The sequence below is a fragment of the Bufo bufo genome, chromosome 2, assembly GCF_905171765.1.
Source record: "Bufo bufo chromosome 2, aBufBuf1.1, whole genome shotgun sequence".
Lineage (NCBI taxonomy): Eukaryota > Metazoa > Chordata > Amphibia > Anura > Bufonidae > Bufo > Bufo bufo.
The window spans coordinates 676,801,771-676,818,188 of NC_053390.1; the positions used below are offsets into that span (position 1 = coordinate 676,801,771).

At 46.1% G+C, this 16,418-nt stretch overlaps 1 protein-coding gene across 1 annotated transcript in view; it reads left to right on the plus strand.

Moving 5' to 3' along the window:
* Window positions 1-1,038: 1,038 nt before the first annotated feature.
* Window positions 1,039-16,418, plus strand: part of TLL1 (tolloid like 1) — a 159,572-nt gene continuing 144,192 nt past the window's right edge. Inside the window, exons 1-2 of the mRNA XM_040418638.1 lie at window positions 1,039-1,356; window positions 2,599-3,036. Of these exons, the coding sequence (XP_040274572.1) occupies window positions 2,886-3,036 (151 nt within the window). The 5' untranslated portion in view covers window positions 1,039-1,356; window positions 2,599-2,885. The remainder of the gene's footprint in view (window positions 1,357-2,598; window positions 3,037-16,418) is intronic.

Consider the following 16,418-nt stretch of genomic DNA (forward strand, 5'->3'; position numbering starts at 1 on the left):
GCCGTGCTGCGGGCCGCAATGCAACGTAGGGCATCCGCAGCGTTTCGCGGACCCATTCACTTTAATGGGTCCAAGATCCAGCCTTTCCGCAAAAAGATAGGACATGTTCTATCTTTTTGCGGAACGGAAGTATGGGACGAAACCCCACGGAAGCACTCCGTAGTGGTTCCGTGCTTCCGTTCCGCATCTCCGGATGTGCGGACCCATTGAAGTGAATAGGTTCGCATCCGTGATGCGGAATGCACACGGAACAGTGCCCGTGTATTGCAGATCAGCAAATGCGGTCCGCAATATGGCCACGGGGCGCACACGTTCGTGTGCAAGAGGCCTAAATGAGAGCTCCAAAAAATCTCATTAATCTTGCCAGAAAATTCTAACAATGTATTCCTAAAAACCGTCACGAAAAGCCGGATACACCATATGTAGGGCCGCACGCACACGACCATAGGTTTCATCTGTCCGTATTTATTGCAGCTAGCACACTGACCCATTCATCTCTAAGGAACTATGCACGCGTCTATTTTTTTACGGATCTGTGTGGGGGGCATTCTGCAAATTATAGAACATGTCCTATTCCGTGTTGTGGAATTACTAGTGATGGGAGTGAGGGAAATATCCGTATTTTGTGGATCCATTGTTTTGCGGACTGAAATACGGACACGGCGGTGTGCGTGGAGCCTAATACTGGATAAAAGGTTTCCTTCAGCATCCACTATACACAGATCAATAACAGGGAGAATGAATCTGAATTGGACGGTGGCAGCGCTGATACAGGGTACTACAAAGGAGTCAGGGGGCAGACATGTAGGTGTCGCAGGCCCTCAGGTGGGCAGTGACACAGGCAGCAGTGTGGCTATGGAAAACACTGGTGTCAAATGTGACACCCTAACAGGATTAGAGATGTCTGTGAGCCACCCCCTCCCATCAGACTGGGAGGAGAGGGGGAGGGGCTCGGGCTGAGCTCTCTAAATCTCACCTTACTTTGATACGACTTTCAAATGTAATTACTACAGCAGGATTATCATCAAGTACTGTACAGCCCTCCTGCTACTACTACTCCTACTATGCTGGCAGCATTGCTGGAGTAACTTCACTGCTGGCTGGGGGCAGTAGTGGCTGTGCATGCTATGCCCTGTACCACAGGCACTTGGAGTAAATCAGGGACTGGAGCAGGAGCTTCTTCTAGATAGACCTGCCTGGAGCCGGCACTTGGCTTAGGCTTTGCAGGTCGATCAATGGATCTTTTATGCCCCTGGATGAAGTATGAAGGCTGGGAGTAACACTTGGAGTCCAGCTGATCCTGCTCGCTATTAATTGTGAGGAGCCCTCCCACCCCCCGGAGCAGCTCAAGTCTAGGTGTGTACATTTCTCTCCCACTCCTCAATGAGCGCAGTGTTGTGAGGACCCGGCCCCTGCACCGAGCGCCCGTGAGTCCCCGGAGACAGCCGGTGTGCGGGGGAGGGCGCTGTACACACTGGCAGCATGTGGCGGTGCAGGGTGCTCAGGTTCAGCCTGTGGGGTGCAGGGTGCTCAGGGTCAGCATGTGGGGTGCAGGGTGCTCAGGGTCAGCATGTGGGGTGCAGGGTGCTCAGGGTCAGCATGTGGGGTGCAGGGTGCTCAGGGTCAGCATGTGGGGTGCAGGGTGCTCAGGTTCAGCCTGTGGGGTGGAGGGTGCTCAGGTTCAGCCTGTGGGGTGGAGGGTGCTCAGGTTCAGCCTGTGGGGTGGAGGGTGCTCAGGGTCAGCATGTAGGGTGCTCAGGGTCAGCATGTAGGGTGCTCAGGGTCAGCATGTAGGGTGCTCAGGGTCAGCATGTAGGGTGCTCAGGTTCAGCATGTAGGGTGCTCAGGTTCAGCATGTGAGGGTGCTCAGGTTCAGCATGTGAGGGTGCTCAGGTTCAGCATGTGAGGGTGCTCAGGTTCAGCATGTGAGGGTGCTCAGGTTCAGCATGTGAGGGTGCTCAGGTTCAGCATGTGAGGGTGCTCAGGTTCAGCATGTGAGGGTGCTCAGGTTCAGCATGTGAGGGTGCTCAGGTTCAGCATGTGAGGGTGCTCAGGTTCAGCATGTGAGGGTGCTCAGGTTCAGCATGTGAGGGTGCTCAGGTTCAGCATGTGAGGGTGCTCAGGTTCAGCATGTGAGGGTGCACAGGTTCAGCATGTGAGGGTGCACAGGGTCAGCATGTGGGGTGGAGGGTGCTCAGGGTCAGCGTGTGGGGTAGCGGGTGCTCAGGTTCAGCATGTAGTGTGCTCAGGTTCAGCGTGTGGGGTGCAGGGTGCTCGGGGTCAGCATGTGGGGTGGATGGGGGTGCTCGGGGTCAGCATGTGGGGTGCTCGGGGTCAGCATGTGGGGTGCTCGGGGTCAGCATGTGGGGGTACAGCATGTATAGGGCATACAGAGCTAAGTGTCAGCACATGGGGTGTATAGTGCTAGTACATGGTCTATGCTTGCGGTCGGTATGTGGGATGCCCCAGCCAGCTTTCATGGTGTATAGACTGTACAATGATCTCTCTGTACCCAGTCAGTATAGGAGCCCCCCCACTTTAGTATATGGGGCATGAACTTCCATATAATGACTGCTTGCTTCTTGTCCCCCTCCTCAGCATGTCAGATGTCCTATCGTACAGATCCGTTCTTCCTGGATGAAGTCACAGCATCTATAGGGCCATCCTATTGTGTCTTATGGGAGTCTTATCTGCACTAACAAGCATCCATCAAGATAGTCAGACCACAGCTGATCCTGCCGGAGTAAACTTATTTTAATTTTTTTCCCCCTTGGCTGCTTTCATGTGATCATTGTTCAGATCTGATGAGAAAGGGAAGACCATTGTAATTGAGGATAATAACCCTTTCACTACTGTGTACTGGTGTCCCAGCTCTGCACTGTGCAATGAACATGCTCCCCTGGCTCCTCTTCCTCCTCACTGGCTGGACTATCTGCGAAAAGTTCTCCCTATGTTATGGCCTTGACTACGATTTTCCTTATGACGCTGAAGAGGAAAAACCTGAGGTCATTGACTACAAGGATCCTTGTAAAGCTGGTGAGTTCCCACATTTCTCATTCAGGGCTGTAAACTCTGTGCACACTGCGGCATGTAAGGTTGCTTACCGAAGATGGCTCACGTGTGCCTGGCACTGGGCACCAGGGCAGGGGTGAGAGGTGTCTGTTCCCTTGAAAATAGAAATCTGTCAGTTCCCCTCTTTGGTCATTTTTACTGCTTGGGAAAGCTGGGTCACAGCCCAAAAAACCTGTGAATCTCGCCCAACTTTCCTATGGAGTCTGCCTTCTTCTGCAGGTGGGGGGGGTGTATGTCCTCAAGGGGGCAGATATTCTGCTCTGGATTTTCTGCGTTTCCACACCAGGGTCTGGTCTGAATCTGTGGCAGAACGTGTCACGGATTTTGGTGCAGATTTTCACCCTACACATGGCAAAGGGTGAATGGAATACTTCCTGAAAATCCTCAGCGTAAATTGACCCGCAGGTCGGTCTGTGTGTGGATTTTCTTATTTTATTTCCCTGCGGTGTGTGGCTGGGGCTCCTGTACAGTTGGGAGGCCTTCAAACGTGGCAGATTTTATTGCAAAAATGTCTAAGTTCTGTTCATCTAAATGGGGTTGTTTTGGTGGCAAGGACATTGATTTCGGCAGTCCGAATTCCTGCACCCCTCCGCCTCCCTGGGCGCTGTGTGGTACGTCGCAGACCATGGAGGGTCCATATAAACTGATTACAACAGAATAGTTTATTCCGGGTTCTCTGTTAATGGCCACGTGGTAATCCACTAAATCCGTTAACAGTGATCACCAAACAACTCGGCTCTAATCAGTTAATATGAACCCCCTGCGGCTTCCACAGCCTCCTGGTACTAGGCCGCATGGCTTTTCCCTGATAGTGTGCGGTCGACACCCAGCTTTTCAGGAAGCAGAAACCTTAAAAATATACAATTTATTTTATATTATTTTTCTATTTATTTTTTTTTTTTTTGTGTGCGGCTTTCCAAATCTATAGGAAAAATGCTAGGGGGGGGGGGAACGCTATACTCGGAGCATGCAGCATTTTATATTTCAATCTAGACTTTAACATAGAATCTGGCCACAATATAGCGGTGTGAAAAATGCCACAAAATGCTGTGTGTAACTTAATAATTTTTGGGGTGGCGTTTTAGTTCGCACAGTCCCTGAATTGATAGACCTGCAGGTCAGCTAGTGGTTCACACTGACTCTTGTAAATAGCAGAGAGTCCATATAAGGGTCCATTCGCACGTCCGCAATTTCGTTCTGCATTTTGCGGAACGGAATTGCAGACCCATTCATTTCTATGGGGCAGTACGATGTGCTGCCCGGATCCGGAACTGCGGATGCGCAATTTCGATCCTGAAAAAAATAGAACATGTCCTATTCTTGTCCTCATTTGCGGACAAGAAAAGGCATTTTCTATGAGAATGCCGGCGATGTGCGGTCCGCAAAATGCGGAACGCACATCGCCGATGTCTGTTTTGCGGATCCACAAAACACACACAGACGTGTGAATGGACCCTAAATGTCTGTCATGGCTGCTAGCATCACCCTGAGGTGAGTATAGTGCTGCGCTCTCCTGCACACGAGCACGGATAGCAACCCTTCGTGTATAATTACGTTACGTTATTGTAGTCAGCATCATGATGGTTAGAACTTCAGTGTACGATGGTGACTATGCTGTACACAGAGATGGGAGTTCACAACCTTTTGATCCTGTGTGACAGATGCAGTAGAGCTGGGTATGTCATTTGGCACAAAACACTGGGATGTTGAATAGTTTTCCATACGGCTTCAGATAAACTTACAAACAAAAGCCACAGGGAGTTTAAACCACTTCAGCTCTGCTACGTCTGCGTGCCCACCTGAAGGGCTATTCCCTTAGTTAGAGAATTCCCCTTTGTTTATTAACATGTCATATCCTATTGAGGCTTCACGTGTCGGGGCTGAGAGGGTGGAGGAAGGAGAGAGTTGGGTGTAACTTTTAAACAGGAGGAGGCGGTGCTGTCTCCTTCCTCTCCCGGCTTTATTACCCCCTCACGCATTTGTGAAGGGCTGCAGTCACAATGCTGTCTCTGCTGTACTCACAGCCCCGGGGTCCTGACTGTGGCACACGTGCCGCCACATTGTTCCTGCGCTCATTACAGCGTGCCTGTAGCTTTACCACACATTTCGAGCCAGTGCGATGGCATTCATTGTCGTGTTAGCCAAATAGACTGGATTTTTTGCAAATGCCTAAAATCACATCCCCATATGGAACCACTCTTCCTAAGTCCTCTTGCACACGAACGTTGTGTGGCCGTATTGCAGCCCTCATACGGCCGGTCCGCAATACACGGGCACCGGCCCATGCACTCCGCATCACGGGGGTGGAGCCATTCACTTGAATGGGTCCGCAATCACGGAGATGCGGAACGGAAGCACGGTTTGGAACCCCACGGAAGCACTATGGAGTGCTTCCGTGGTGTTTCTGTCCATGCCTCTGCACCGCAAAAATATAGGACTTGTTCTATTTATTTGTTTACGGTGCGGAATGGGTCTGGTTGCCCGTGCATTGGGGACCGCAAATTGCATGGAACGGATGCACAACGTTCGTGTGCAAGAGACCTAAGGGTACGTTCACACAGAGTTTCTTGGAGGGTTTGAGGCAGAAGTGGATCCAGCAAGAAGTATAAATCCTTCTAGGGGTGGGCGATATGGCCTAAAATCTATATTGCAATATAATTTTAAGCATGTGTGATATACTTTTTATTTAATAACTATTAGCCTCCTTAGGGGCTAGAACCCTTGTCCTATTCACCCTAATAGATCTCTATTATGGTGAATAGGACTTCACACTCTCCTGCTGCCCTGTAAATAGTGCACACAGCAGCAGGGAGCTGACTATAGCAGGGCTTGAGTAGCATCCTGGCTGCCATGGTAACCGATCGGAGCCCCGCGATTACACTGCTGGGGCTCCGATCAGAAGCTGCCACCCTGGGGCCACTGCCACCAATGATTTAATCGTGTGGAGGGGGGGGGGGGGGGGGGGGCCTGCAATTAATATAATAATTAGAAGGGAGGGGCTGTGGCCACTGCGCCACCAATGAATATAGTTAATATGCCTGAATACAAACGTAGCCTGCATGTCCTACCCATATCCCATACCTGGCCTCTATTACTGCGCACCGTGATCCGCCGCAATTAACCCTTAAGGTAGGTCCTGAGGGGTTAATTGCGGCGGATCACGGCACGCAGTAATAGAGGCCAGGTATGGGATATGGCCAGCATATGCAGGCTACGTTTGTATTCAGGCATATTAACTATATTCATTGGCGCAGTGGCCACAGTCCCTCCTCCTCTCTGTTCTCATTGGTGGCGGAGTGGCCACAGTCCCTCCCCTCCTCCTCCATTCTCAGTGGTGGTCAGCGGCAGCCGCACAGTGGGGAGGGAGGGACTCTCTCCTTCTCCACTGTGCGGGCTCAGGAGAACATGGTGCGTACCGAGAGCGGCGCGTGCCATGTTCTACCGCGACGCCGATATGCCAATATAAATGAAATCTCTATCATTGGCCAAATTTTATATTGTTTATATTGCATATCGTCTATATCGCCCACCCCTAAATCCTTCCTTTAGATTTCCAGTTCCTTATGAATCCACTTCTGGCTTTGGCTGAAAAACCTGTGGGAAAATCTGCCTCAAAAAAATCTCTCTGTAGAAAGCAGCTGTGGACAGTCACGTGTCTGTGGAGGGATCCCCTCCTATGTATTTATAGTGGTTTGTAGTACTGGAATAGGACCATTCTGTGTTAAAGGAGTTCTCTGGATAGGTCATCCATATCAGATTGGTACAGGTCTGACACCTGGCACTCCCGCCGATCAGCTGTATGAGGGGACGGCGCACGCTGCTGCCATGTTTATGGCGAGCAGGGAGACGGCGCGCGCCTTCCCTTCCTACAGCTGATTGGCAGGGGTCCAACACCCGGCACCCCCACCAATCTAATAATTACGACCTATCCTGAGGACAGGTCATCAATAGTAAAAGGCTGGAGATCCCCTTTAACACAGAAAGGGCTTACGCTGATCCCTGGGTCCACATTGTATAAGGTGCTGCATAGAAATACATGTCCTTTTAAAGGGGTTCTGCAGTTTGTTTAAACTGATCTATCCTCTGGATAGATCTTCAGCTTCTGATCGGCGGGGGTCCGACACCCGGAACCCCCGCCGATCAGCTGTTTGAGAAGTCAGCGCCGCGGCCTTCTCACTGTTTATCGCTGGCCCAGTGACATCACGACTAGTATTAACTGGGCGGGGCTAAGCTCCATTCAAGTGAATGGAGCTTAGCCCCGTCTATTCATACGCTAAAAAAATTATCTAATGGTTAGGATTTGTGACCAGTTCACACTGGTTTCATGGAATTCGGCCGACGGCTATTAAAGGTGTATGGGCACCTTTTATACCCATCATGGGTGCAGGAAAATCAGAACCCTTGTCACCAGTGTGAACTGACCCCATATGATGCACACCTGAACACCAGAAATGAAATGTAAAAAAGAGATCATTCTTTTTAGTTCCCAGCTTGTTAGGTTCGAGATCCTCTACAATATGCAACACATCTCATCCTTGACATTGAAAAGGTAAAATCTGTGAGATGTCTGTAGCATAACCGGCATGCTGCCTACTTGAAAAGCTGTAGCATGTTCATACACGTGAATTTTTTTGAGTTCAAAACGCCCATTTATTAATATTGTATTGGAATTTGTTGTAGATTTTGGGTGCGAGATCCATATCACATCGTCCATTTCTTAACCTGGGTGAAGAGGTTGGACACTTTCTGGTTACTGTTGACCAGTGTGTTTGTAAGATGATTATAGGGCTCTTACTAATATAGCCTTTGTTGAAATTCTGTGCCACTTTCTATATTTCATAAGTTGTACTCCCTTATTGGCTTTTGTGCTGTCCACACAGAGGTCCTGTCCATAAAATGGCCGCTCCGTGATGATGTCTCCTCCATTCAGATACACTGCACCTGCCATCTGCTCATGCGCCTTTGGGAGTTTAGTGTGGGTGCAGTGTGGTAGAATGGAGGAGACTAAGTGATGTCTGGGCACATGACCCTCCATCAGCAGCCATCTTGTGGACAGAACCTCTATGTGGACCGCACAGAAGACTTGCCCAACAAGGGGGCATGGCTTATGGAATATAGCAAATGGCACAGAATACCCACAAAGATATTCTAATTATATCAAGTTATTCCCTATCCACAGTACCCCAACAAGTGAAGAGAATGGGGGCTCCATGGAGCCGCCCGTAAGGAACTGCATGGCCGGTCGGGCATGCACTCGGATGCTCCATTCATTTGTATGGGAGTCCCAGCGATAGCCAAGTACAGTGCTTGGTTATCTCCAGAACTCCCAGAGAGATATATGGAGCGGAACTGCGGCTGAGCGTATGCCCGACCGGCTGCTCCGTGCATTTCAGGAGGTCCCTCATTCTCCTGATCGGTGGAGGTTCCAGTGGTAGGACCCCCACGATCTAGTAGATATCCCCTATCCTGTGGATAGAGGATAACTTAATATAACCAGAATACCCTTTTTAAGCAACAGGGCAGACAAGGCTTTATTGTCCATCATTTTTCTAATTACAATAAGTGATAGGAAAAAAAAGTTGACAAACTAGTTGCACTGAGTGAGATTCTTGGCGCCATTTACTTCTGACACTTGCAGTGAATCTAGGAGAGAAGATTGATATTTTATTCATTTATCTACCGCTAATATATTGTGCAGTGCTGTCGGTCCCTGACCCCATTAGGGATCACAACTGGAGTTGAGTGAACTTGTGTTTTCCAGTTTGGCGTACAAGGTTTGGGTTATTTAAGAATTCTGTTATGGATTCCGCTACCACGGACCATAACTTATAGTCCCTGGTAGTAGAATCCATAGCAGAATTCTTAGATAACCGGAACCTTGTACGCCAAACTGGAAACCACGAGTTTGCTCAACACTACTCACAATCTAAATTCCACGCCAACACAGGGAGAACATACAGGCTCTAGGCAGATGTCGCCCTTGGTCAGGTTCAAACCCAGAACCCCAGCGCTGCAAGAAGATATAGATCCCAGATCAAATGGATCCCAACAGGATCTCCTATCATGGTAATACATGTAGTGCAGGTCACACAGTAGGTGTAGAGGTAGTAGGAAGGAAATCAAAGATAATGGGCTTGAAGTCAGATCTCCTCTCAAGAACCAGGCAGAAGTAGTACATTTATTCCCAAGAGCTCTACATCGTCTGCCTCTAATGTCCCCAATCCCGTGATCTTCAGTACAAGTTTTACCTTGTGGCACTCACTTTGGCATCATGAAAACGTGCTCTTCTACATTCTATAATAAAACCTGAAGGGGGTATAAGGTATTTTTAAGTACGCATGTAACCCTCTGCCCACACACATTTTACTTCACAGCAGAATGGCATGCTGGCGGTAGGATTTTTGTGTATCTGCATTTTCTGGGAAGGAGGTTAAAATAAAAATGTGACAGCATAATGATGATTAGCCAAATGCCAGACAGATGCTAAACTGTCATGTTCATGTAGAGAAGAAAGTGAGTGTTTTGTATTGAGCAGACAGTAATTAAGACTTCCGTATAGTCAAATACATTCAACGTATGGTTACACAAGAGACCTTTTCAGAAGTATTCCATCTTATAATGGGCGCTTTTTCTATCAAACTTATTAAAACTGTAGTTCTGAATAACAACCCATTAAAGGGGTTTTCCACTTTTTTTTTTTTTTTTTAGGTTTTTATTTTTGTCAACACTCCCCTCTCCCTTTTTGCAGATCTGCGAAAGACAGTGTACTTACCTGCTTCCCAGCTCTCGCTCCTTCATCTTCGGCTGCTCTGCTTCACTTCCAGGATGTCAATTTCTGTTTTGTCGCTGCTGCAGCCAATCGCTGGCCGCAGAGGTGATGTGCTCCCTGTGTGTCATGTCTAATGGTCATGTGACGCAAGAGGAACAGGTAACTGCTCCAGCCTTCAATTGGCTGCAGCAGAGTCGAAATGGAAGTTAACATCCGGTGAGCAAAGACGCTGGGAAGCAGTTAAGTAGGCTTGAATTCGCAGGCCTGCAAAAGGCGGGGGTGGTTGCAAAAAATCCCCTCAAGTGCGCAATCCCTTTAAAGCCCGTGTCTGTAGTTTGGTCCACAGTTCCGCAAAATACGGATACCTTTCGTGTGATTTCCACATTTTTCTCTCTCCCATCAATAGAAGTGGCTATTCTCGTCTGCAATGCAGACCAGAGTAGGACGTTCTGATTTGCCGATTGGAACCGGATGCAAAATATGGTCATGTGCATGAGGCCTTAAAAAAAAAAAAAAAAGCATGTATGAAAATCATGTCCCAAGGTTATCTTGGATTCCGTCTGCAGTATGGAAAGATATTACAAAAGCTGGGAAACCTCTACCCACCTTTTTTCCTTTCAGCTATGTATGACCACTGGTGCTACATGGACATTATGCTTCACGTTTCCGATAGAGGTCATCTTCCAGTAAATTGGTACTACGAGACATTCAGATATGTTTTGGCAGATGATGATGATGATTTGCTTCTAGACGTCCTAGAGGCAGTGGTTTATGCACCTCTAACCTCTGAAAACACCTGCATGCCGGGATATACCTAGATGAAGGAGTCGGGAAGTAAAGCTTTGGCTGAGCGAGTAATCAGCTACGGTAATTGCTATTTAAAGTGCGTGGGCAGATTTACATTGTACAGGATTAAAGAGAAGAGGGAGTACATGCATTCAACACACTAAGGTAGCCATACACATGAGATGCCAGTAGCCAACAGCTATCTCACCTGACCCCTTCATAGATATGCATGCTTGGATCAGCTAAACATGCATGTGTACCGAGAGGGGGACTAAGCCAATGCCAGACCACTTGTGGTGGTGGCTTATCTTCTTGAGGATCTGGTATGTTGAAGTCCAAAAGTCTGATTCTTATCTTCTGGAAATCTGCCGTTAGGAGGTCCCTATAAACATTATACAGGTTGTTCAGGGCTAGAGAGGCTTTATTCTAAAAGGAGCCCCACACTTGTCCATGGGTTGTGCTTGGTATTACAGCTCAGCTTCATTGAAGTGAATAGGGATGATCTGTAATACTGCACACAACCTGTGGGCAGGTGTGAGGCTGTTCGTGAGGGGAAAAAAGCAGCCATATTTTTCTTGTTCTGGGCAACCCCTTGGCGCCTCTGTCCTGTAAAAATTGTGGGTTCAACCAACATTTAGCTAATGGGTATGGGCATCTCTCACCTTGAAAATATGGAGTGTATATAATTGCCTGTCCGTTTAGTTGGGTGGAGAACAACCATCCCATAAGTTATACATTTATAGATATGACTCATCATTAGAAGGACTGCTGTGAACTTTAAAAAATATAAAAAATATGTACTTTCCAGTACTGCTAGTCTAAAGTGATCCCTCAGAATAACTTGGGCAGTTAATAAGGAATAGCGACAAATCATGGCTGTCAACTTTTTTTTCCATTGGCATAGGCATCACATGATCAGCTAGAGATACTTTCCACAATGCTGACCTAGATTTGATCTGCCATTATTGGAATAGGTAGAAATGAAAGGGGTTGTCCAGGCTACAGATATTGATATCCGCGGGATAGTTCATCAATATCAGATCGATGTAGGTATGCACCCCGGCAACCCACTGATCGGCTGTTTCGAGCAGCCACAGCACCGGAAAATATAGAATGTATGGAGCTGGCAGCAGAAGGCTCGGTACACTGTGTAGATTCTGTCGCCAGCATCCTGCAGCTCCGATCTCATTCAAGTGAACTCCTACATAGTCTACACATCGGTCTGCTTCCAGCTCCGTATGCTGTGGAGTTAACAGCGTCAAGGCTTCCCAAAACGGTCTATCGTAGGGGTGCTGGCAGATGGACCTCCACCGATCTGCTATTGATCCTGGGTTTGACACTAAGGGTCCATTCACATGTCCGTATTTTGTGGAACCAATTATTTCTATGGGGCCGCACGATGTGCGGCCCAGATCCGGAAATGCGGACCCGCACTTCCGGGTCTGCAATTCAGTTTCCCCCAAAAAAATGTCCTATTGTCTGCAATTGCGGACAAGATTAGGCATTTTCTATTAAGTGCCGGAATGCACATTGCCGGTGTCCATGTTTTGTGGGTCCGCAAAACACACACGGATGTGTGAATGGACCCTTATGTGTTTACAACGATCAGCTATTTAGCAGGAGATATTTCTTAGGGAGTGCAGGGCCTCGCAGTAAGTCTGTCAATGAGAGGCAGACGTTGTCTTGTTTTTTATTGGGTGGAGTAGGTGGTGGTGATTTTGGAACTTGCAGTACAATGCGTTTTAGTGAAATATGCAGGGAGACGGCCGTGTCAGAACATCACTGAAATGGTTACATTGAACAGCTGAAGAAACAAATTATGTAACACCTCATTTTTCTTTTCCTTGTTATGCAATGAAATTGTAATGTTCTTCTGAGGCACAAAGGAAATTATCGAATATGCTTTTCAATAGGGCATGATTAGCTGAGAGATGGTACACCAGAGGATTCTCGTAATCAAAACACAATGTCCGTAAAATGGCTTATGTCTGTAATGTGTTCTGCAGAAAATCCACTTGTATAACATAATTGGATCAGTTCTTGTGAATATAGTCAGATGATCATTACTGTTATGTATTTCATTATAATTCTACACGCATTCCTTTTGTTAGAATTCAGCACTCATTTTATCTGTAGACGGCATATACCATGCGTAATGTGCCTTTATTCTATGGTTATCTGGTTGTCCATGGTTTATTAAGTGATGGCCCACAATGGTGGCTGTGCTGTAGTGACGAGCTCAGTCCACTGCAAAGTAGAGGAAGCTGTCTTCATCTCGTACACTGGTTATTGCTGAACAGCTGATTGTGCAGAGTGTCTGACCTTTGCCGATCAGCTAGTGAAGGTCCATCAAGAAGTTAGGCCATTACTTAATAAAAGGTGGACAGCCCCTTAAGACCAGACACACATGAGCAAGTTCAATGTGAGAAACTCGCTGCGTGTGGCAGTGTGAGTTCCCGTTCTGAATTCTGCTCCTCTTACAAGATCGCACGGCATTATAATGCTGTGTCTCTGTAAGACCTGGAATCTACTGAATTACATTGCGCTTTTTTACAGTGCAATTATTGGGATAACCATTCCTTTTGAATGCTCTGCTGTAGTTTCCTAGATCTTCGGGTCCATTCAATGTTATCTAGAGCCATCACATTTTGCCACAACCTTTATATAAGACTACTCTTGCCTGAAACCTTTAAAGTGTGATATATATATATATATATATATATATATATATATATATATTGTATAGGGGCAGTGATACTCACCATTTTTGTAATATACTTTAATTACTGAAATTGTACATTTCTATTAGAAAAATGGCTCTAAAATGGCACATTTTGAGCCTTAGCAACACTACTGTTGCTACTTCTGTTTACATAACAGAGTTGAGCAAGTCTACACCGTTATGTAAACAGAAGACAGAGGAGCGTGATTCTCCACTGTGGTATTAGACGCAAAATCCTCAACATTTATAGTAGCGGCAAAGTGGATGAGATTTTACCCAATCTTAAAGGGGCTTTCTGAGATTTTAATATTGATGACCTATCCTGAGGATAGGTCATCAATATCAGATCGGTGGGGGTCCAACCAGCTGGTTGAAGAGGAGGCTGTGCTCGCACATAGCGTGGCCTTCTCTTCAACCAGCTGATCGGTGGGGGTGCCAGGTGTCGGACCCCCACTGATCTGATATTGATGACCTATCCTCAGGATAGGATATCGATATTAAAATCCCGGAAAACCCCTTTAATGAGATGGAATCTGATGTGAAGTTGACCTACAATGTGTATTTTAATTTCGTGACATGACTGTTTTCCCTCCTGTTTGTAGACCTGCTTGTGGTGATCCTACCATGTTGTTGGGGTCGGTATTTGATGTAGGTGGTCAGTAACATCTGCCTACAAAGCAGATGGTTTTTAAGGCTCACGATTATTCTATGGTATGTAACCTATACTCCACTTTTGGTCATTTTATAGTAATATCTGTGACTTGCTAGCCTTCTCTACATCGCTGCTGGAGACAAATCATTTTCATTGACCTCTTTATCTCTTCTCTGATTTAGAAGGCAGCTACTTTAGTCAAAACAATGATCTTTGCGATGCAGTAACTTTTGGAATGAATCATCTACCAGATTTTCAGAAAACATGTGATTTAATTCTCTGTCAAATAACATTTGCTGAATCCAGTGTCTAAATTTATAGAAGGAATATAAAAAAAATTTGGTCCAATTGTAGGTGTCGCTGAAACTTTTGGTTTTTACTTTTGTGAAAAATCTAACATATGAAAATTAGCTTTAGGCTAAGTGCACCTTAAGTTTACCTAAATGTTTCGATAGGCTCTATTCCGACAGTGTCCATTTGGCCTCCGTCTGCCAGCTTTTTTTTATCCAGCTGTATAGGAAAGCACCGCAGACTGCAATTTTCTTATAGCTGGGCTCAACAACCTCCGGAACTCCAGCAGTGGTGGAACCACGAATCCCAGTGTGCACACTTGCTTGGCTGTTCTCAGAACTACCATAGAAGTGCATAGAGAATGCTGGGAGTCGTAGTTTCACAACAGATGGAGTGCTGGAGGTAGAAAAACACGGGTTCATTAAACCTGTAGCCGTCCTACTCCGACCATGAGGCAAACGTGGAAAGGTTCATTGATGCAATCCTGCATCTGGTAAAAGGCACTAGACTTACTTTATTAGGTTATTCATTAAAATGCAGATTTTTGGCTAGTCACTGACCAAGTGTTCCATTGTAATGGATATCATAATAAAGTAAGCCTAGTGCCTCTTACCAGATGCAGGATTCCTTCTATGAATATTTCTGCAACTTCCTATACAGACAGCCATCTTGAAGAAAAAAATAAAATAAATTGTGTGTGTGTGTGTATATATATATATATATATATATATATATATATATATATATATATATATATAATATATCTATCCATTTAACTGTGGGTGCCACTGTATATCAGTCACTGGCCTGCGTTAAACACATATGGACGAAGTGGTAGATATGAGTACAATGTATGCAGAGCTTTACTTACCGTATCTCTTTATCGCTGTGTAGAAGATTAGGAATGAACAAAATGTTGTAGGCTTTAGGGGTCAGTTAAGCTGCATTTACTTGAGCCAGTAATCGTCCAGATTATCAGGAACGGTCATTCCCAACAATCTGCCCATGTAAGTGTGCCACCGATCAACTGATGAGCGAGCAAAATGCTTGTTCATTGGGCGATCCTGTCGCTCATGCAGGCACCACCGATCATAGTTTCTGGGCAGCAGATCGTGTGGTCTAAACGGTGATCTGCTGATCAAAAACCATGAATTTGTATCTGAATTGCAATCCCTTCTCCTCGTACTGTGAAGGAGATCGCTGCATGTAAATACAGAGGTCTCCTTCACTGAATGAGTAGGCGACTGTTGGGAAGGAACGCTACAGAATCGTTCCGTCTAAATCCACCTTTAGATCCATGAACCAGTCTGAACTGTTTTTGTGGTCAGGTTAGATGGACTTGTAGACATAGGTCGAAAACTGTTCAAATTAGACTGTTATCTGAAGCTTGCTCTATATGTAGTGAAATCAGTGCTGTCTGATACTATCAGCCTGTAAACTGCTGCTTACCAGATGAACACTAGTGCTTTTCTCCCAGTAATATACAAGGGTGTCCGCCAAGTATTTTTATTAACTAGAACATTGGGTCTAAACCGTAAACAGTAAAAACTCAAATTCTGGAATTTCAGGGAGAAGACAGTTGTTTTCTTGCTTTCGGAAGCCTACTATTTTGTTAAATTGCTGTGTGTGTATATATAGTGGTTATGATATTTTTGAGATTTCCAAGTTTTGGTTGCTCTTGAAGCCTAGCTATATGGGAAATGTTCCACTATCACCATTTGACCTGAGGTACGGCTACTTTCAGATCAGATCCATGCCATTTAATACATTCGGATGCATCAATTTCGTCCGGACCCGGTTTGAAAATCATTGTAATGGTTGCTGGATCCAGTCTTTTCAATAACAAAAAAAAACAGCACCATTGATTTACGTTGATTTTCATGCTGGATCTAGTTTGTTCCGATTTGCAAATCGGGCACAAACTGTTTCGTGTCCAGCACCAAAATGCTACCAAACGGAACAGATGCATACTTATGCCTCTTGACCAGTTTAGTCCTCATTAACAATGAATGGGGACAAAACACAGCCATTTAATTCCGGTTTTGAGATCCTCTGCCGGATCTCAAAACCGGAATTGAAAACGCAGATGTGAAAGTAGCCTAAAGCCATCTAGACACCTCCAACAC